General features: G+C 41.3%; 1 protein-coding gene across 1 annotated transcript; it reads right to left on the minus strand.

Annotated features, from left to right (window-relative positions):
• Positions 1-6,068: 6,068 nt before the first annotated feature.
• barhl2 (BarH-like homeobox 2) lies at positions 6,069-8,300 on the minus strand. The gene is made up of 3 exons (XM_020918969.2): positions 7,718-8,300; positions 6,879-7,104; positions 6,069-6,381 (listed from the first exon to the last, which is right to left on the minus strand). Exons 1-3 carry the CDS (start codon positions 8,259-8,261, stop codon positions 6,069-6,071), a joined length of 1,083 nt encoding a protein of 360 aa, XP_020774628.1. The 5' UTR covers positions 8,262-8,300.
• Positions 8,301-22,458: the final 14,158 nt, after the last annotated feature.

Genomic DNA, 22,458 nt, shown 5'->3' on the forward strand with positions numbered 1-22,458 from the left:
TTACTTTAACCTTGAAGCAATTAGCCGTTGTTGAGGCGTAATGATTCCTGACATGGCTCTGCTGTGATGAGAACCGTAATTGCGCTGTAAAAATTGAAGCTTTTGACATGTGTGCTGACGGACTTCTTTTTTTTTTTCTTCTTCTTCTTTTTTTTTTTTTTTCCCTTCGTCGCAGCGGTCGCATGTGGTTGGGAAGTTGAAAGCTAGCGGAGCGTCTGTGCCATCAGCTGTCCTGTCACTTGACGAAAAGGGAAAGGGAGAAGAAGAAGGGAGAGGGGAACTGGCTGGATTTGCCGGAATGATGAGGCCATTTAAACTCGGAGGAGATGGAGATGTAGCGGAGGGCGAGAGATGTGTGAGCTGGCTGGGCCCGGGTTTTGGCGAGGAGCTTTGTCAAATGTACAGACTATAAGCAGCAGTCCATGTCAACAATACCGGGAAGTCATCGCGATAACAAATTAAGGTTTAAAGGGACAAACTGGGCTAGAGGTGAAGAATAGAGTCTGAGAAAATATCTAATGTGGTATAACGCTCGTATTACTTCACAGCAAGAAGGTTCCACGTTCGATTCCTGGGTCTTCCTGTGCGGAGTTTGCATTTTTTCCCCTATGGTTTTCCTCATCAACCCAAAACACGAACCGTAACTAAAATCCTCCAGCTACGACAGTCCAAGACAAGCTCAAGGTCTGGAGATGAGTCCCAGGAGATGCCCCAGATGCATTGAAGGGCAGGACAAACGCAGAGGACAAATTTCACTATGGGGACAATAAAGTGCGCCTTAACCTTACTCCATATTTGTGTATTTTGTGATATTCTGATCTATTTTGAGAAAACTGAAAACTTATGTCAAGCTGTGCAAGAAAGTCCACGTTAAGTTGTCATCTAGAGTATTATCCATTTACAATTCGTTGGTGAGCGTCTCTGAAATACTGTGCTGTAGAAAAAAAAAAAAAAGACAGGATTGCTAGGACTACACGAATGAAGAAATTAGAATAACAACTTTAAAGCTCTCAAGTCTAAATTACACCGATTTGTTGGGTTTCTTGTGAATATGTATGGAAGGGACCGTCATTGATTTTTATTTATTTTGGTTCTTTTGGGATCTGATACTCATAGTTTTTGTCCTGGTCTTGTCTGTATAACGAATTGTAGTAAAGTTAACAAAACTATTTTCGCTTTTGTAAAAAAATAACAATCAAATATGATAAATGTATGTATGTGGGATATAATAGTTGCTGCATGCTATGTGTAAAAACGAAACTATTTCCATTTAAGATTCACTATAGGACAAACTTAGAATGACGCGAGCACACACAGAGACTGGGACAGCTTTGAGAAAAAATAAATAAATAAAATGTCTGGCCTTATATATCCACACATATGAATATTCTTCAGATTCTGACATGAAATAAAATCCCCTGGTAGCATTTATATATTCACAAAGCGACATGTTGCTTGATGTTGATATATTAGTGGTGATTTGCAATGGTGAAAAGGAGCATTTTTACAGTTACATGGTTAAATAAATACTCAATTACAACTACTTCGGCCAAATTTGCATTCAGGTAAAAGCAAAAAGTACGACTGAAAACGACTAATACTCAAATGATTGGTTACTGGTTACTTGTTGCTTTTAAATTTGATTTAAATACCAATGTAAATCGGTCTAGAGCGAAATTCTGGCCAATCAGAGCAGGCGATACTGTGCTGCTCCATGTGTTTGTCGATATAAAGAGAAACAGAGTCAGCAGTGAGACAGCCGACGATTGGGACGATTGGGATTTGCACTGTATTCAACAACTAGTACAGCTAATTACTCGCCTGATTGATCCCTCTGTATTTTTTACACAGATAAATATCAGTCTGGTCCCCACGTCCGGTCAAACGTGATCGTCCAATCGGATTCGTCTTTCCGCAGTGACGCATGTGAAACAGAGGAGCTCATTGGTCAAATAAAATCAACTTTATCTCACCTCAGATTAATAGAGTTTACGGCATCGCTCACTGATTTTTTTGGCAGAAATCGGCGATGTTTTTCAGACCGCGGTGATACTTTTTTCCAATACAAAGTACAGCGCAGGTCCCTGATTGGCTAATTCATCTGAACACCGGGAGATTCAACGGTGACCACACTCACATCTTCGTAAACTATCGAAAAAGTGTGTATTCTGGATCATTATCAAGCCAGTTACAGTTAAATAATACTCAATTACAAGTACAAATACACGTGTAAAAGCCTACTAAAAGAGTTACTCTAAATATCCACTCGATTACAATAACAAAATAACTTTACGCCCCTGCAAATTTGTTTAAAAGCAACAAATTTCTCCTGCCTTAAGTCTCTACATTCTACAGGCTGCATTGCTAAGACTGTATTTAACATGTCCACACACACACACACACAGAGCAGCTGCAGCATGCACTGTCCAGGCTCCATCAGAGAATTTGGGACGGCGTTTTGGACATGGGGGGTGGGTGGGATTTAGTGTTTAGTGAGTGATGTAGGAGATGTGATAATGAGAGGCCAAGGAGAGCAAGTGTTAGCTCATTATTGTAACGAAACAGATATGCTTGCATTACATCAGGAAAGGGGGGAAAAAAGTGGCAATTAAAGCGGCCCAAGCAGGTTCCTCCTCCGGGCGAGAGGCAGAGGACTCTCCAAAAGCCCATCTGTTGTGGATAATGTGCGCGGTGTAAAGAGAAAAGACATAATCCTCTTTATTCAGTCAGATGCCCTCCCCTCCGCGCTTTGTGTTCACGAGGAGCTGCTCATCTTGGACTCGACTCAAGCGATCACTGAACTACAACTGAGATTAGGGTAGAGAAAAAGATGAAATATCGAAATTATAGAGAAATTTATGTTTTAATATCGCGATTCTGTTCAGAGTTCTTTAAAACGCGTCGAGAAGAGCTGACAAAAATTCAAATACGAACTCAGAAACGAATAAAATTGCAGGTTTTGTTATTTGCTTCCACCGAAATTGCGATTTTGATTCAACTGAGATTAATCCTGCAGCTCTTACAATATTATCGCGATACTGTAAAACACTTCGGCACAATAAATTTAAGTAATAAATTAAATATATGGATACATGTGCCTGTATACGTCTGAATTAAATCTGCATTTTTGTCCATTTAACTTTCAAAAAACAAAAAAAAATCTGTAAAATGGAGAAATATCTGCTGTTGCCAATATTGTGATACACTCTGCAATTTCTTCTTCAGTTCTTTTAAATCACATTTTCTAGATTTGTATTTATTTTAAAAGCATTATTCCAGTGCATATTTGTAATTTTGTATGAATGTGGAGGTTTTCTGTGGCCCCATATGTTCATTTGAAACAGTTTGGGCTTTTGTGTTTAGAATTATTTGTTGATATACTTAATTGCCAGTGGATTTTACTTCAGGAATACATTGTGGTAAATTGTGTTTTAATAATTTAAGATATGAAAGATTTCGCAGTTAAGATGTGCAGTTAAGGCATCATTATATTTTTGTAAAGCGGAAAATTGTGCAAGTTTTAACTGTTGGGAAGCAAAAATGTGGTTATTGTAAAGTTTAATTATTATTGTCTAAACTAAAATAGATTCGTGTTCATGTAAAAATGTAAAAATGATACACTTTTAAAAGGTAGTAAAGGAGATTATGGCCCAGTAAAGGTATTTGTATTACTCCACTGTCAAAACCATGCAATCCTGCCTCCAAATCGTATATTATTTCCAAAGAGAATTTTTGAAATAATTAATAATTCATAGCAACAATCATCAAAATAATCATATTTCGGTTTCAGGTTTATTTCCATGTAGAGTTAAGCTATGATATTATCCATAAATAATAAATACTCGTATATCCAACTGGTCTCCTTACGCCATTTTTATATTCATAATTAAACAAATAAAGCAAAAACATCACAGAAAAGCTGTTGATGTCTTAAACCATTAAGTCTCTAACAAACTAACAACACTCTTAATAATTCAGATCTTTAAGAGTAAATAGAAGAGTGCTCGCCTTGATCACTGTGGCGAAAAGCGCGCACGCAAAGTCACACTTGGCCTTACGCAGCTGCTGTTCCAATCCATTTGCGTAAAACCCTAAAAGCGTAAGTCCAATGAGGCAGGTAGAGCCTTATTAATTCACTGCTGCTTATGGTTATGGCTGGGCCTATTATTAATGAATTGGAAGAGCCGGCAGAACCGCCATCCTGCCCGCCTTCCCCCTCTCTCTCTCCCCTCCTCTTCCTCGCTCCCCCCGCTCTTCCACCCGCAGAGCTGCGATAAATAAATAATGCCGCACAAGTCATGCATATGAACAACATGCGTCCGCCGCTAACACACTGCGGTAATGGCCACAAGCTCCAGGGTCAATATGCTAGGCTAATATTTCTCTCAAACGCGTCGCGATATCGTCCAGAGGTTTGTTGCGATGGTGTGCCAAGGACGGTCGTGGGTTCTGCGCACTCCCTCTGTTCCAAGAAACAAGAAAGCACTGCACTGTTATGATTATAAACGCAAAATATACGCAAAAACTCAAGAGAAAGAGGTGAAAATGTTTGAACGAGCGACTCTAGCCAAATAGTCTTGTGCATTTTGTTTGCAGTGCGCGTTAAAGCCTTTAAAATATGTAAAGTCTGCATTTAAATATATTCTTCATAGGCTCAATTAACAAATATTATTATTGAGTTCACTAAAAACACAAATAAATAAATACGTTCTGCACTGCAAGGCCCACAAAAAGAATTTACGCAAACCAGCAATAGATTAAAAAGGTTTTGTTTGAAATTAAACGAGAAAAAAACAAATAAAAATGTATAAATATTTTTAAATATTTTTTTTTTAAAAAAAAAAACGTGTACCAATAATATAAATAGACACTACTATTCGCAAATAATTAAAAACTAAACAAAATGTCTATGCGCAAAACGAGGTCACTTGGTAAAATGTTTAAAATGTCAGTAATTGGTCAGTTATCCCGTTAAAATAATGTGAAGGTGAAAGTGAATCGTGTTTACGCGTCGCAGCCAAAGGTCTGCACTGCCTCATCACAGAGCGCAAAGGTCAATTGGGCTGACTCTAATAAGTAATGGGTTCAAAGTGAAGGAACCCAAACAAACCGGCCCCGAGGCGGTTACGCATGGCACAGTCTCCAGGGCGCGTCCACATCTCCGCAAGGAAAACTGCACTTAGGTCTGTTCATTTATCGTGGTTTTGGTTTGCTCAAAACGCCACACGAACACACGCTAAAATGAATAACAAGGCAAAATAAAAATGTAATGAATCAACAGCAGGAGCCAAACAGCGGAATGAAGCCGTGTCTGAACCTGTTTTCATCCTCGTGAAACAAGGCCGTGCACATTATCCGCACTTTGTCTCGCGCGCTGAGAAATGCGCCTTATTGTGCGCACTGAGCTCCAGAGCAGCTGCTGAGCCGAGGCCACATTCCCAGTGTCCGGCTCATCAATCCACTCAGACACCATCAGCTGCACGATCTCCACGGACCAGTGCGCAATAGTATGCCCACGCAATGTACCGACACTTTGTGATCAAATAGTTTAAAGACAATATTTAGTATGCTACGTTTTTATTCATGTAGACTATTCATATGAGCCCATAAGGCCATAAGGCAGTGCGGTTTCAACACAGATTATTAGAGCATCAAACACAGAGGGAGACGAGTCTCCAGAGACGGCCTGATCCATACACTCCTGCAGAATCCACAACAGGATTTTTACTTTTATTATTTTGGTATAGGTTAAGATTTTTACATCTTATTTTTAAAATGTTAAGTTAAAAATGAATTTGGACTGAATTGCACAGAAGCCGTGTTAAATTAGTATCATTTCTTCTTTATTCATTCCGGTCTTGTCCATCTAATAAACTTTATAAGTTTATTCTAATGTAAGTGGATTTGTACAAAAGACAAACAGACAGACAATCAGACAGAGCAGTCCTCTGTGTCCCGGCCGTGGTTGTTATAGTACCTCCTTCAGTCTCTGTACGGTACAGTCCTGCGCGCTTTCTGTGCGTCCTTCGCGTTTCCAAACGGCGCTGCTAAGCGTCCAGAGCGCGCTTTTACCGCGCGTGCGGTGTGCCAGGCATAGGGTTAGATAGAGGGTTTAGAGCCGGCTGCCCGCTGGGCCCGAGGCCGTGGATGAGCACCCTTGGGACCAGAGGTCTCTGCAGGCTGGGGTGCGGTGTGGAAGGAGTCCGGTACATGCTGTTGTACATGGCGGCAGCGGCAGCAGCGGCCGTCGTGCTGTCCACGGTGCCGAGCAGGCTCGGGTGGTAGAAGTAGGGCGACGGGAACATTCTCTGTAAGGCCGAGTAGTTTCCCGCCTCCGCCAGCAGCTCCAGTCCCACCGCCGTTTGCCTCTTCCACTTGGTCCTGAAATCAGATCAAAATACAACACATCAATTATTGAAATTCCCCACGCGCCGACGCCATTAGTATGCACGCGCTAATTATGGCAGCAGCGCGCTTTAATTGGCCAAAGAGGACGATCAGCACAAGTCTGAACCCGCTTCACTTCTGAGCGCCATACCTGCACAGCGCGCACACAAGCAGAGGAGCATTCATTAACCCACATTCTGAGGCAAAACAAGGCTTTCATGTGCGCCTGCACAACAGCGGCAGTACAGCCGTATGTGCGGGAATATTCAGCACCGCTACACGTGTCTGCCCTACGACTACACTCACACACACATCTGACATTATTAGGCCTATATATATGAAATAAAAACAAAAAGGATAATTATTATCAACAGAGAATTTGGTTCTTAAAAGGCATCGTTACGGACAGATAAAATAAATAACCCAGAATTAATTAGCGTATTTAAATTTTCTATAAATGTGTTAAATGATGGAGGTGCAGTGGGACTCACCGTCTGTTCTGGTACCAGGTCTTGACTTGCGTGTCGGTCAGGTTGAGAGCCGCTGCCAGGTCCATGCGGTCCTGCACACTGAGGTATTTCTGGCGCTCGAAGCTGCGCTCCAGCTGGTTGAGCTGGTGGTCGGTGAAGGCTGTCCGGGCTTTGCGAGGCTTTTTGGAGCGCACGGGCGGACTGTCTCTGCTGCTCGAGATCTCGCGGTCTCCCTCTTCTTTAGTCCCTGTGCCGGACACAGCACACAGCGTTACACACACGTGGATTTTATAGCTACCAATATTTTTTAAAACGAAATACTACAAAACATGCTGCCTAAAATTCATCGTGATTTATTTGATTTATTTATCTGTGAGAACGACCTTTCCAAACACGCGGGAAACGTAACTCTATAAAGCCTAACGCACGCTGTCAGCTCACATTTTTATTGTCCTGAGATGGGAAAAATCTATATGTCAGTCCATCTGTGTTTTTGCTGTTTTTCTGCTCTCCATGATCCCCTCCAGAAGGAACTATAATCTCTCTAATTGACCCACGAGGGAGGCCCACGCTCGGGAAAACTACAAGGCTGACAAGGATTACAAGCACTCCAGCAAATAACTGATCTTATTCATTGTACAATTATAGCTTTAATCATTATTCATTTTTACATCAACATTTCTATATTTTCAGTTGAACACAGCTATTGTAAATAATAATACATACAATAAATAATTATAACAAAAATAAATGATCATAATAGAATATTTTTCTACATTTTTATAAACGTGAATTATTTTTTACTGATTTGTTTGACTTCCTGGGCTACATAATATTCAGCATAATGAAAAGAGACGTACCGTTGCACTTGAGCTCGCCCTGCAGCTCATCCCTCTTGTCCAATAACTTGCGGTTCTCGTCGTGCTCCAGTTTGGGCCTGAAGGCGTCCGGGGCCGTGGCACTTTCGGCTTTGGGGGTGTGATGTGGGGAGGACACGCTGGTGCTGTAGGGCGCGCATGCAGCCAGCGGTTTGCTGTCTCCCAGAATGTCTTTAATGAGGAAGGAGGAGGTGGCAGTCCTTGGGGCGCAGCCGGCCCCGTTGAGCGGCTGCTGAGGCTGGGGTTGGGGGGAGAGCGGCAGCCCTGGGGCTGGCCCGTGGCTGTTGTGGTGATGGTGGTGGAGGTGCTGCGAGAGGCCGTCCGGGGACTCCATGGTGACCGAGATGGGGGACGAAGGGCCGGTGCCCACAGTGTCTATGTCCGAGCATGGGGACGGGGTCTGCTGCTGCCGAAAGTCCACGCTCCTGTCGCCCAGGCGAAAGTCTCCGTTCATGAGCGCGGCAGAGTTGGACGCGTTGGATAAAATAGTGTCTATTCCAAAACTGGATCCGCTGGACGCTTCCATATTTTAGTGCGCCGCGAGTGAAGTCTTCATAACAACAGCGTCAAGAATCATCCAAGGAAGTTAAAAGGTAGTAAAAAAAACTTTCATTCGAATTTCTCAAAATTGTTGCCAATAAACCCAAGAGGAAAGGAACGAAAATCCAGGTTTTACGCGCGGCTGTGGCCACTCCGCTCCAGTGTTACATTCATTGAAGACGCGTAGAGATGCTGATGCGCTGCGTCCCGGTGCTCCGCTGTTTGGATATTGAACTTTGTGTTAAAAGTTGAGCTGTATACAGAGATATACAGGGGCTGACTCCTCGACATCGGCCTCCCCCTTTTTGCTGCTAATCGCTCCGGTGTTGCTCTACAATGACTTCCTATACTGACGTCACGGCCCACGGCGAGGGGGAATTAATATTTTCTCCTTTATAATAAACACGAGACGCCTTTTTCTATCCAGCCCCCCTCTCCTTCAGCGCGTGCTCTTCTTCCATTGGCCCCGCGCCTCTGACCGGCTCCTGCCCTCGGCCAATCACAGAGTTGTTTCTTTATCTAGAGGAGAAGAGGCAGCCATTCAACTCAATGGAAGCAAGTGTACAGCACTTTAAAACCAGGAAGGCGTGTGCTTTGAGGCTATGCAACAAACACTGAAACTGTTTTTAAAGTAGAATTAGAATTAGATTTAACGTAGAAAAGATTAATGCTTCGTGTAATTTATGTAGGGCTGCTGTAGGTTGCGCGCAGTTCATCATTTGGTCCCGAGCAATATGTCTCATAATTACAACAACAAAACAGCCTTGGCTAATGTAGATTTTAATTAATTTTACATTGAACTTTTTTCTTTTTTTTTAATCGTAAGTTTCGCGTCGTGGGACACCTGTCTTTGGCTGTATCCTCACATCCAGGGGTCGTCATGTTTGGAGCGGGCGGGGTGACAGCGCGTCTTGTTAATAACCGTGTCATCCTAATTAGTAAAGTCATTATGAGGCGATAATGAGCGTTTCAAAGGTAGGAGAAACCGTGCGTTCTGCTCCAGGACACGGGCACACACACAGCAGCAGCGGCGGGAGCAGAAGAGGAGATGGCACTCGGTGGGTCAGCTTTACGCACAGAGAGTGGTGCGTAAAATCAGCTCCAAGGATTTGATGAGCGTGATTTTTTCTGCTCTCTTTTTGCTACAGATCAAATGAAGACGGCCAAGGAACGGTGAGATGCCAATGCTTTAACTGTGACCAATAAGCCTATAATTTTATCTAACTAATTTAGCGGTTCATATGTATTTTTAGTAAAATATAATAGTCTAATTATGCACAGCCTATGCAGCTTATTTTGTCCATCAGTGTCTTGCCATGTAAAATGTGTCAGCCTTGTACGCGTTCAATTCACACACTTTGGTGTTGTTTTAAAATGTAAATTTTTGCTCATCGTGTAAAATCACACAGGATAATGGTCGTAAATATTTTTACACTAAATCCAAGTGTTTTATTGTTTTACATGTTTTTGTCAGGCGTTGTAAATGTTTCTATTTTGAAGACATTAGGAATAAAAAAAATATGTTATAAAGTTAAACTACATTTATTAAAATTTGAAGGTTTTAACAATCCGTAAATATTGTCAATTTTATTTTAATTAATGTTAAATGTTTTTCACAGATTTTCAGCTGCCCATAAGGTTTTATTTTTAAGACATTTTGGGCATTTGATAAATGGCTCGGATATTTACTCTGTTGTAATTACAAACGTTGTACAGCTCAAAATAATTTGTGTAAATTTGGAGAGAATGATTTGTGAGTGATTAGCGGTCGGAGGGGTGGACATGAATAGAGAGATCAGGTTTAATCCGCGGCTGCCTGTGAGCGCTGCGGTGTGTGCAGTGTGTTGTTCCAGGCGGAGCGCGGAGTGAGCAGCAGGCGGCGACAAAGCGAGAAGAACCACGGAGCTGCGGCTCAACTTCACTGCACTTGGGCTCATGGAGTCTCTCCGAACCGGGCTAAAGCTGGACTGGACTGAGTCAGAAGCACGTGGACCCTACCTGTCACTGTCTACTCCAAATGAACGAGAGCCGATCAAAGCGATGCGCGCAGCCGTCAGTCAGCCGTGCGCGTGCACACAAACGCCGTGGATCAATGCGTGATGTGGTCTGCTGCGCCGCGGGAGCGCATTGAACGCGACCAGTTCGGATGTGTACGTCTCAGCGGCCTCTCATCGGCCTCATGATGCCTCATGATGGGGCCTGTAACACTGACGGCCACCACATTGATCCGCGCGCGCCCCACATGCGCGCTGTCACTTCACCAGGGCGACCTTTGGCTCATAAAGCGCAGCAGCGTTTTACCCAAACTCACGCTTCGATTATAGACAGGTATCAGGTTCAACACGAGTGCGTGGTTATTATTATGGTCCAATGTAAACACAAGTACATATGGACTAGTGTAAAGGAAGAGAACAAAGCCAGGCCTAGCACAAAATCCACACATTTATGCTCTCAGCCACAGAACAGTTTAAGTTTAAAAAAAAAAAAAACAAAACAAAGTAAGCTGGCTTAATTATTCATTATAAATAACAAAAATCTGAGCATGCACGTAAAAAACAAATATTTCCTTTTTTAATACTACAATTCTTATCGTTTCAAGTACTGAACTACACTTTTCCAAAATATATAATATCTACTGTGACAAAGGTTTTGCTTGTATAACGTCATTAAAGTAGCATAACAACAAGACAAATATTGTAGATTAGGAGCAGACAGTACGAGGTATTTTGTGTGCTTATTTTTTTGTTATGTTCGGCTAATAGGATAAACATGTGTCTTGGGAGTTCATAGGTGCTGGTTTGTGTCCATCGCAGTGGCAGGTCCAGACAGATGGTGTGAAAAACTCTTAACTCTGAGCTGTCTTAAAGGCCATGTACAATGTGTTGCCAGATACTAATCCACTGTGTCAATAAAGATCAATAATATCATCAACGCCTCACCTCTGTGTCATTTTAACCACACTGTCAAGAGAGAAAGACAGATTTGAATGATGTTGGCTGGCTGGTTTTTAACATTATTTAGTCTCATAACATACGCAGATAAGATTATATTACATTTTTAAGTGTTACTCAAAGAAACAAAGATAAAAGCTTATGTTGACTCGCAAGGTTATTTCATATTTTAGCATTTTAAAATACAACAGTTATCCAAATTGTGCAGTTTTGTCGATTTGGCCCATGCACCTTTTAATCTTATTGATTGGTAGAATATAAAATGACAGAGATAATTTAATTTGAGTATTTTTACAGCATAATTGTAATTGTAATAATCATTGCGGGCCTATTTCATCTGTTAAAATTTACAATGGAGTTCAAGAACACGTTTTCACCACTTTATATGATATTAAACAACAAACTGAACAAAATTTTAAACATTTCACAGTTAATTTTTTAACTAAATGTGAGAACTGACAACTTGTGTGTATGCTTTTTGGTTACAGCCTCAAAAAAAAAAAAAAAAAAAAAATGTCATGCCAGTTACTCAATTTCCAGAAATCCAGTTTACAAAAGAGGAAGGGCATCCAACATAAACTCAGTGAATAAGCCTCAAATTAGAGCTGAATGTGCACAATTTGGGGAAGAAAATCAACAACTTTCTAACAAGTATTGGGTTAGATTTGCGATAAATCTTTAAAAATAAGTAAGTTTAAGTTCAGAGTGCACATTACAAACAATTGTATGAACTGATAAACTAATACAAGACGCATTTCTGAACATGTTTGTAGACGTTTAAACTACAGGGTTGGCAGCTTTTACACATAATAAGATCTCATGGAGACACAGGGAGGGCATCTGGTACACAGTGACATTTCTGAACATGTTTGTAAAGGTCTAAACTACAGATACTACAAAATATTTCTATATAAAGACAGGATATTGTGTTCTTTCTACCTTTGGGATTTGATAATTGTGCCAACTTCAATAACGATCGCGATATATTGTGCAATCGTGTAACTCAAAAGCATCACGAACCACGCACGACGATAACTTTAACTCTTCCTCAAATCAGTTTTTCAGATGCCATTCCAAAATTGTACTCCCATGTTAAGTATGTTCCTTCTCTCAGACTGAAGAACGGTGATTTGTGCTGGTCCAATTTCCAACAATGCATTTTTCAAAGGTCTAGAGGTGGCCGGCGGAGAGTATGGTGACATTTGCGTCGGTGCGTTCAGGGTGGACACGTCGTATATTATCTCACCTCTATAAACAGCATCGGGCTCATAATGAAACATGTGGCATTCAGGGCCCAGATCCGCGTCCGAAATTATCATGTCGCAAAATATCAAGAGAGTCTGTTTTTGTCACTCAAACTAATCTGAAAACACGCGCGATTTGTCAAGTATTGAAACAAAGCAGTGATAGAAATAGAGCAGTGATAGCATGACAGATAAAATAAAGTCCGTTTGGCTCTGCTCGTTTCTTCTTTTAGAAATTCCCACAAAAAATCACAAGTCATAAGTTTGTGTCTGCCCCAAGCCTGGAAAATGTAACAGATCAGTATGGATGGTAGGGTTGTCTAAAGTACAGAAAAATCTGATACTAATCGATATCAAAACTAGTATCGAAACTAGATACTCATTTGAGCAAGTATCAATACTACAAAAGTAATTTACAGCAGCAATCTCCAACATTTTTTGCGCCACAAACCGGTTCAATGTCAGACAATATTTTCTTTAAAGTGTAAATACAACAAAATAAAATGACACAACCAAGACAAAGAACTGTGGTATTTTGTAAATATAATAATAAACGTTTCAAAAGATATCTGTTTTTTACTAATTTTGCAGCTTATGAGTTTAATATTAGCGTTAATGTATCACGTGACCAAGAGAGGCATCAAAAGTGAGTCATAGACGGACATAATGGAGATGATTCTGTAATTTTTCAAAATAAAATATTGTTCAGACTCGGATAAGAAATAAAACTGAAATAATGTAAGTTATTTATTCTTTCTGTGCGGCCCGGTGCCAAACAACTCACGGACCAGTACCGGTGTTGGGGAGCGCTGATTTGCAGGACAGAAATGAACCTTTCTTGAATACCTTTAGAATAATCTTGAGCTGTATCAGAAAAAGTGGAACAAACCTCTACAGCTGAGAAAATAAACACAGATATAAGGCCACGTGGTCACAGAGCAGCTATAGCAGTAACTTAGTACTATGATTTAAAGTTGAAAATCACATTCTATTGTCAAAAGAAGTGTTGTTAAGAGTGTTTTTAATTATCATTATTAAGTATATTCCTTACTGCTGAAATTGAGTATGTAAATTTAGTATCATGACAACATTACTGGACTGGAATTGGACCATAGGGCATGAAAAACCTCCGTCCAAACTTGGGAAAGTCCAACCCCAGCTAATTTGCAGCACGTGTTGCTCAAATACAGAAAACATCTCGAAAATTCTGGTATCGTTCAGAACAAAATATATAACTTCTTCTCAAGAACTCTGTGCCATTTGTCAGTTCTTTGCATTATTTGTAGAGATGTAACAATAACCGAAATATCGTGATATCGAATCGTCAAAGTTCTCACAATAATATCGTGGACCATCACAATATATTGAATTACAAGTCTATTTGCTTAAATTAACAGTTATGGTGCAGCAAGAGCTAAAAAAAAAAAAAAAAAGACAGAGGGAACTACATAGACCATGATCCTTTGCGCCATTTCAGTGCAGACTACAAGAAGAAATAACTATTCTAAGCACTTTTACGTCTTCTAAAGTTCTTTGGATTAAGTCTTGTCAAGGAATTTTAAGAGGAGAAATTAGCATAGCGTTTTGTTAGTCTCCACAAAATATCGCAATAAATATCGTGCCGTGAGATTTGTATATCGTGAAAATATCGTACAGAGAGATTTCTAATATCGTTACATCCCTAATGTTTTGTATTTATTTTTTGTTTACTCATAACCCAGCATGTTTGTTTGATATAAATTTTAAAGTATTGTCAAAGCGTGTGGTTTGGGCTGGCCAGACAAAATAATTTACACTTCTTAGAGCGATTACGCAATGCTGGTATGTCAAGCACACATCTCTACAAAAAATCTTTATAGAAAATTTGTGATGTAATGGTGTAATGATGATATACTTAAAGCTGCTGCAACAGTGGCTTTTTTAGATTTGTACTTACTTGTTTCTGACAATTTAAGTTAATCCTTTGAGTTATTTTTTTCCACTCTCCATGTGTTTTCTCGAGCAATTACAATTAGTCATGGTCTCTGCCCCCAACTGAGACGAAAACCAATTATCAATAACATCACAATATATGATCGGCAATATCATACAGCCCAGTCTTACCTGTAAGCCGATCATAAACCGAGGTACTCTTGACGCGCACTGCTCCTGACGGGTTGTGAACAGCACCGGTTGAAGGTTGGGTCAAATGCAGAAGACACATTTTCCTATAGGGGACAAGGTTATACAAATACTGTTAATGCAATGACTCCTACTACCACTGCAGCTCAGAAAACCCAGCCGCAACCCCTTGGCCTCAGAGGTCAGATTTCTTAGCATGTCTTTTTCCTTCCAGGGTGATGCTGGGATGCTTGAGAGACCACATCGGAGAGAGCATTGATTCGAGTGCGCCGGCCCTGACAAGGTTGTTCTAACAGTCGGAAAGAGCTCTATACAATCTCTTAATTACCAAAGCTGTCAGTCACCGAGGGTCGCTGCTGGCCGGGCACATGGCTGGGAGCGCCGGACCCAGCCAATGATTGATCGAGCCTGATGGCAGCGCACAAATAATTACAAGTCCCTCTCCTGATGTGCTATTCCCGAAAAAACACGTTCACGCTTCACATAGGTAATCCGGAGCAGGGCGTCGGGGAGGGGGCCGTGCCATTTCCCATTACCTGGAGACACGCAGGGCCCAAACAATGCAACAGAGGGGAGCAGAGGGGGTACATGGGGGCAGGAGGGGAGGGGTTTGAGATCAACAGTGTATATTGGTGTTAGGCTCTATGGAAATGTCAGATTGTTATACAGTATGTATTTGATATTGAGCTCTAAACGTGTATCAGTGTGGAATGCCTTCTGCTGAAAGTGATTGGGAAAATACGGAACATCATGATGCATATTTGAGTCTGACTGGTTGATGCGTCATAACAGAACAAGTCAAACGGTCAATGATTTTGTTAAATCCAGTTGAGAGAAAATCTTTCCCTCCATAAATTCACAACACTTCCTTCCCTTTCAAAATAAAACAATCTGTCTTTCTGCTAAACTAAGCTGAAGTGTGTCCATTGGTGTTAAAATATTTGTTTTGGTTTGTTTGGGCAGTTCACATTTGGCTCCTGCCCAAATCACAACACTGCTCTGTGACTGGTCTGAACCACTGGTGGCCCAGGCCCAACCACAACAGTGGGAGTCAGGTCAGATGGATTCTCAGGAGTTTGTGAACTCACAAATATTGTGAGAATTCATCTTGCTGGCCAGGTTTACATTAGACCCTATTATCCTAAAAAGTATTCTACGAATTTGACCAATCCAACTGTCAAGGCAGCCTGTTCAGAGCGATGAGTGACCAGTATAGCTGCAGGAAAGCTCAAGGTGAGTGACTGATTTATTTTGAGCTTATGACAGTAGTTACAGGTTTACATTTTAGTTTTACACCTACCTGTTAGGGGTGTAACAGTATGCAAAAATCATGGTTCGGTACATACCTCGGTTTGAGGTCACAGTTCATTTCAATTTTCAGTATAGTATGGGAACAAAATGCAAAACCATTTGCTTGCTGTTTAGTTGTGTGTGTTTATTAAACCAACAATTTGTTATACATTATACAAACTGGAAAATCAAATAAATGCAAAGTGCTGCTTGGTAGTACTAATGAGTTCAAGAAAATATTCTCAAATAAGCAACAAATGTATGAAATATTATAAAAAATAAATTCCTTGTAAACATTAAACAAAGCTTTTCAAAAAGTAAAGCGCAATAGTTCCAGCATGAAGTTTTACTCAAGTTTCATATTTTTGGTCAGAAAAACCAACTTGCCCACATCATCTGCAGTAAGTGCAGATCTGCTGCAATTACAATGTCTCCAAAGGTTGAAAATACACTTTCGCTAGGGACAGAGGTCGTGGAGAATTCGTGCTGGTGAAAGGCGAGAGTGAGGACTGGGGTGCGACAACCATAGTTTTGTGAGGATTCACATGGTTCGGAGAGACGTAGTCAAGGCGGGGGGCAACTGTTGTCAAGGCGGCTGCCCTAACTATAAAGTGCTGCGGGAAACAATGCCACCACAAACACGGACAAGTTCCTTTGTGACTATTAAAGAGCTGAGCCTTCCGTGTAGTTGCACATGTAGTGGCAGAATGTAAACACACACGAATTGCGTGAACTCGCTCGTGCACAGCCCTGCACCAAACCGAACGTCCTGTACTGAAACAGTTCAGCCTGAATACATGTACCATTACACCTCTACTACCTGTACACGGTAGATGAAAGACATTGTGTTATAATTGCAGGATGTAATTATAAAGTGTCAATTTGTGTTTGTTGAATCATGTCAGATTTTAGTTGGACCAACAAACCCTCCACCAGAAGTGCACAGTTTAAGTCTACTTATTACTGACAGTGTATCTCGTGGTGCTATGTGAGAATACACTGTAGTCATTAATCATTCATTCCGTACTCTGTGGTGCTTTCTAATTTCACTAATTCCATAATTTGAGTGTGTATTTAACTTTGCCTGGTTGCTATTGTCCCATGTTGTCCAATAAGCGTCAATCTCCCCTTTAGAGCAGCAGACTGACAGTGTCCGACACGAGCGAACCACTCCCACCAATCACAGGGTCATTAAGCTGATTGGCGTCACTATTGTGGAGCTGTCGGGGTCTAAACGCGGAGGACGAGAATGAGCCGGGCTTTCATCTGAACTGACACGCACAAAAAAGAAAAAAAAAAAAGAAAAAAAGAACCCTCAAAATCAGTGGCATCGCCTCCCCACCGCCCGTATACGTTTGAGAGGAGAAAGTTGCCGTGACAGCCTGACACTAGTGGAATTCTGCATGTGTCAAAAGCGCTCCTCTCTTCTGCAAAACTGATCTGAAAACTACGAGTGTCAAATGAAAAGAAGGGCCCTACTTTGTGCTGTAATGTGCCGGGGACATGAAAAAAGAAACGTGGCAATTTTAAGGAACGTCAAGCAACAAATGAAAAGGAGGTTTGAAATGACATGGGATTTATGGGAAAGGACAACATTAGCAGCATGCATATGTTCCATCTCCTAGTATACAGTCTGGAATATGGGATAAGCACTATTGGAAACAACTTACTCCAAACTATGTGCTCAAGTGTTACTGCAAAAGAAGATCTCAAACACTGAATAACAGTAACACTAAAAGTACTTGTTTTTTGAGAAAAGTAAACATTTGCAAATTCAGTTTCAAAGGTTTGTTGCTGATTGAAGTCTTGAAATGACTTTAAAGAGCCCTTATTATGATATTTTCTGATCTATAGTATAATCAGGGTTCTCACTCTTTTTCACTGACAAAATTTCAAAACTTTTCCATGACTTTTTCTTAACCTAAAGTGAATTTTCCATGACTTTACGACACCCTACATGTGTAGAATTCATCAAACTTTTAGGGCTAAATATGAAATGTTAACCCTTTCCACTCACTTTATGGTTTGGTATTATAGTTTTTTAACATTCAAAATATTGTCAGTGCATTTATTGTCGTCTCATGTAAAAAAAAAGGTGCAGACGTTCAGAAATAATCATAATAGCTGAATGAGAACTTAACAGAACGTTGTAGTTGCATGAAAGAGATACTAAAATTCCATGACTTTTCCAAAACTTTCACTGAATTTACAAAATGCCATGACTTTTCCACGTCTGAAAAATTACATTTTCAATTTGCGTGACTTTTCCAGGATTTCCATGACCACTGGAACCCTGTATAATATTGTTTCCTCATCTAAAATGTACCTGGAGTTGTGTTTTGTTTTATTCACACATGTTTAAACACACAAACCCTGCATTTTTAAGTTAAAACAGAAAACACTCTTATGATGACTTATGATGTCATGGGGTAATACAGGAAGTGCTCCACTGTGTTTTCAAACACCATACACCTTCACCAGAATCATTTGGATGATTTCAGCTGTTTCACTTTTGTCATATGCACTTTTTAATACTAAATAAAAAGATGTACAGGTACATTTTCTGGGTAAGGATCTGCCACCTGCTTGTCTCCAAACGGCGTTGCTTCTCCACAGGATGGTATTAAACTTAAGGCCAGAGTTTTTCTGTCACACCACTGCTAACAACAAACTAAACTTAGAGTTCAGTCTTTGTCTCAAGGTATCGTACAGATGTATTTCCAGGAAAACAAGCTGGCACCACAAGCCAAGCTACAGGTCAGATCTGTGGCGAGGGAGACTGCTCAGAGGTTTGTTTATTTCTGAGGTATTTTTGAGCAATACAAACACCTAAATAAAAGTTCAAAAGATATATTTAAAGAGCCCGTATTACACTATTTTCAAGTTATAATGTTGTTTTCCTCATCAGAAACATATCTACAGTTGTGTTTTGTTTCATTCACACGTTTAACACACAAACTTTACATATTTAGGCTGACTTCTCTTCTCAAACTGAAAACACTCTTTTGCATCTTTGTAATGTCATCTGGTAATACAGGAAGTGCTCCACTGTGTTTTTAAACTCCACACTTCTACACTAGAATCCTAATAATGAGGAGGATAATTAGAGCCCTGGTATTTAGGGGTGTGCAAAAATATTGAAATAGCGATATATTGTATAGTTTAATTTTAATATACAGTATCGATATCGTATTTTTAGTCTATTTTACTAAATTATTCTGCATAAGAGCTATGATTGTTTTGACATTTTCACTGTTTTGATGAGTAAAATTGGGTGTTTCTCATATTAACTATGCACAAACTTAGTATCACAGTGATTTTAAGAATTTGTTTTTCACAGAACCATATCGAATCGATTTGAAATATATCATATCGAATCAAAAGTGCACTGTGTCGAAAAACATATCATATCGTGGCCTACGTTTCACATCGGCAACTTCTTAATGATGCCCAGCCCTAATGGTATTGCCAATCTCTACTGAGCTAAAGGTAAAAAGTAGTCATAAACTTAAAAAACTACCCCTACATGACATCACAAGGTGGAACAGAGGATTTTGAGGTTTGGAGATGTAGACAGACTAATAAGAATTACTCAAACATGTGTGAATGAAACAAAACAATTTCAGGTATGTTTTTTTATGTAAGATAGTGTCCTAAATTATGTAAAATTGACTCTTTCATACCATACTGTGTAATATCCCAGGCAATAACACCTCCATGGAGGTGTTACCTTTAAGCCATTTAGAAATAAAGACAAAAGACACAGAGTTGTAAGTAGTTGATGTTTCAAAGGTAGTCATCTGGACAGTATTCGAGAATTATTTTCAATAGGCTCTATTCACACTTGCGTCACAAACCAGGAAGATTACAACTTCCCAGGACCAGTTTTCTTAATCTACATGTCAATGTAGTGTTTCGTTATGTTAGTCTAATCAACAATTACAACCATCTCAGTTTTCATCATTTCCCCACTGACACACAACTCCGAACGCACTGGGTACATGTGATTAGAAGAGACAAGGGTGCCAAATTCAAAATGATTCCAAACAGTACATACTTATTAAGCCAATGATGTTCATTTTGTCTTCTTATATACTTTAACTTCTTGACTTCTTTTTAAAGACAATGCAGTAAAGTGTATTTACCTTGTTGACATGTTTCGGCTGCTGCTGCAAGCCATCTTCAGAACTGTCACCGGTGTTGGTGGTGACGTGTCGTATATCAGCTGTTGTTACTTCCTGTAGGCGTGGTCAGCCTGATGGACCTGGGGCTCGGGTCATTGGATCGGAAAACTACAAGTTGAAACGCTGGATCAAAAAGGCTACTGAAATCAGGAAACGAGGCACGGACAGCATTAACCGAGATGACGGCGCGTTCCTCCTTTCACACACCTGGGACACCCTCCTCCAGGACGTGGACAGTCTGAGCGACCTGCCAGGTCCAACAGGCTGACCACGCCTACAGGAAGTAACAACAGCTGATATACGACACGTCACCACCAACACCGGTGACAGTTCTGAAGATGGCTTGCAGCAGCAGCCGAAACATGTCAACAAGGTAAATACACTTTAATGTATTGTCTTTAAAAAGAACTCAAGAAGTTAAAGCACATACATATGCAGTCTTCATTTTACCGCTGATGACATTTACTTCAGTTGGTTTTATCAGAGTCGGTCGGTGAGCCCATTGTCAGGAACTACACCGGAACTTGTCATTTCATGTTTCTTAACGTCTTCTTGGTTTGTGATGTAAGTGTGACTAGAGCCTATGTGATGGTACCAGACACAAAACTTGACTGACAGCGTAAATTTTGATAACTCACTCAAATTTCCCAAAATAAAAGCTCGGAATCTCAAATTTCGCTTTGCAAATCTCCACCGCATATTGACCGGGTGATTGTTTTTCCCGGTAACAACCCGTCCTCTCCTTCCCGCGACTGTAACATTAGCCGCGGCGTCACTCGGGAGACAGCCACAACACTATGTAAATGCAGCCAACAGAGTGTAAACAATCTGCGCTCACCTGAAGGCCCTCTGCGAGCATGATGTCGCTAATGAACTGTGGGAGAATGAAAAGACACCGCCACGCAAAGAATACAAGGTGACGTGATCGGGAGCAGCGAGAAGAGAGGGAGAGAAAGCAAGCAATGATTAAATGATCAAAAGATGGCAGCGCGAGTCTGGTGTCACCGCCAGCATACGCCGAAGTTGGGTTTCAAGCGCGGTGTAATTATAGCTGGGGATGTCAGTTTGACTTTAATGCAGCCAGCAGATATTCCCTAATTGGCCTCAAGAGGAGAAAGCGAACCAGAAAATATATTAACATTTTAAAAAAGCATATTTCGCCTAATCCGTTCACTTTCCAACAATATTTGAAGACCAGAAAGCCCCAGGCACGAGAATTTAAATGAGCAATTTTGTTTTTGAAGGAAACGGCCAATGAGACAGAAAATAGACTAAAGGGAAATCATTAGTGTGTGAGGGATCCTGACAGGCTCGCCGCGCGGCCTCCACGCCCTGTCACTCGGCGTCTGTGTTCAGCCGATAGCCGCTATACGAGCCAACGCCGAGAACATGAAAAGAGCCGTAAACGTGCAGCCAGGAGTCAGAGCGCATTATCCGCACGCACACCGACGGGAACGAGGGAGGAGGAGAGAGAGAGAGAGGGAAGGAGAGTGAGTGAGAGGAGGAAGAAGGAGAGGAGCGATGGAAGAGAGAGGGAAAGAGTAGGAGAGAGATGGAAGAGAGGGAGAGGACAGGGAGTGGGAAAAGAGAGAGGAAAGGATAGTTAGAGAGAGAGAAAGGGGAGGGAGAGAGAAGGGAGGGGAGGAGAGAGTGAGTGAGAAGAGGAAGGAGAGGAGAGATGAAAGGAAGAGAGAGCAAAAGAGTAGGAGGAGAGAGTGGGAGAGAAGAGGAAGGAGAGGAGAGATGAAAGGAAGAGAGAGCAAAAGAGTAGGAGGAGAGAGTGGGAGAGAGGAGAGCGAGAGGAGGAGTGAGAGGAGAGATGGAAGGAAGAGAGTGGGAAAGAGAGGGAGAAGAGTGGGAGGAGAGAGAGAGGAGAGGAAAAGAGAGGGGGAGGAGGGAGGGAAAGTGAGTGAGTGAGAAGAGGAAGGAGATAAGAGATGGAAGAGAGGGAGAGGAGAGTGGGAGAGAGGAGAGCGAGAGGAGCAGTGAGAGGAGAGATGGAAGGAAGAGAGTGTAAAAGTGTGGGAGGAGAGAGAGAGGAGAGGAAAAGAGAGAGGGGAGGCCAGAGGAGAGGGAAAGAGAGTGAGTGAGAAGAGGAAGGAGAGAAGAGATGGAAGAGAGGGAGAGGAGAGAGAGAGGGAAAAGAGAGAGGAAAGGATAGTAGGAGAGAGAGGGGGGAGGGAGAGAGAAGGGAGGGGAGGAGAGAGGAGAGGGAAAGAGAGTAGTGAGTGGGTGAGACGAGGAAGGAGAGAAGAGATGGAAGGAAGAGAGAGTGAAAGAGTAGGAGGAGAGAGATGGAAGAGAGGGAGAGGAGAGGAAAGTAAGAGAGAGAGGGGGCAGAGAGGAGAGCGTGAGGAGGAGTGAGAGGAGAGAAGGAAGGAAGAGAGTGTGAA

This window comes from Boleophthalmus pectinirostris, unplaced genomic scaffold, assembly GCF_026225935.1.
Source record: "Boleophthalmus pectinirostris isolate CB_2022bp ecotype Guang Dong unplaced genomic scaffold, ASM2622593v1 HiC_scaffold_7, whole genome shotgun sequence".
NCBI classification, from domain to species: Eukaryota; Metazoa; Chordata; class Actinopteri; order Gobiiformes; family Gobiidae; genus Boleophthalmus; species Boleophthalmus pectinirostris.

Coding starts and splice junctions, on each gene's coding strand:
- barhl2 (XM_020918969.2), bottom strand. CDS start 8,261: ATGGAAGCGTCCAGCGGATCCAGTTTTGGAATAGACACTATTTTATCC. Junction 7,105..7,717: donor GGGCGAGCTCAAGTGCAACG/GTACGTCTCTTT, acceptor TGTCCGGCACAG/GGACTAAAGAAGAGGGAGAC. Junction 6,382..6,878: donor ACCTGGTACCAGAACAGACG/GTGAGTCCCACT, acceptor ATCTGATTTCAG/GACCAAGTGGAAGAGGCAAA.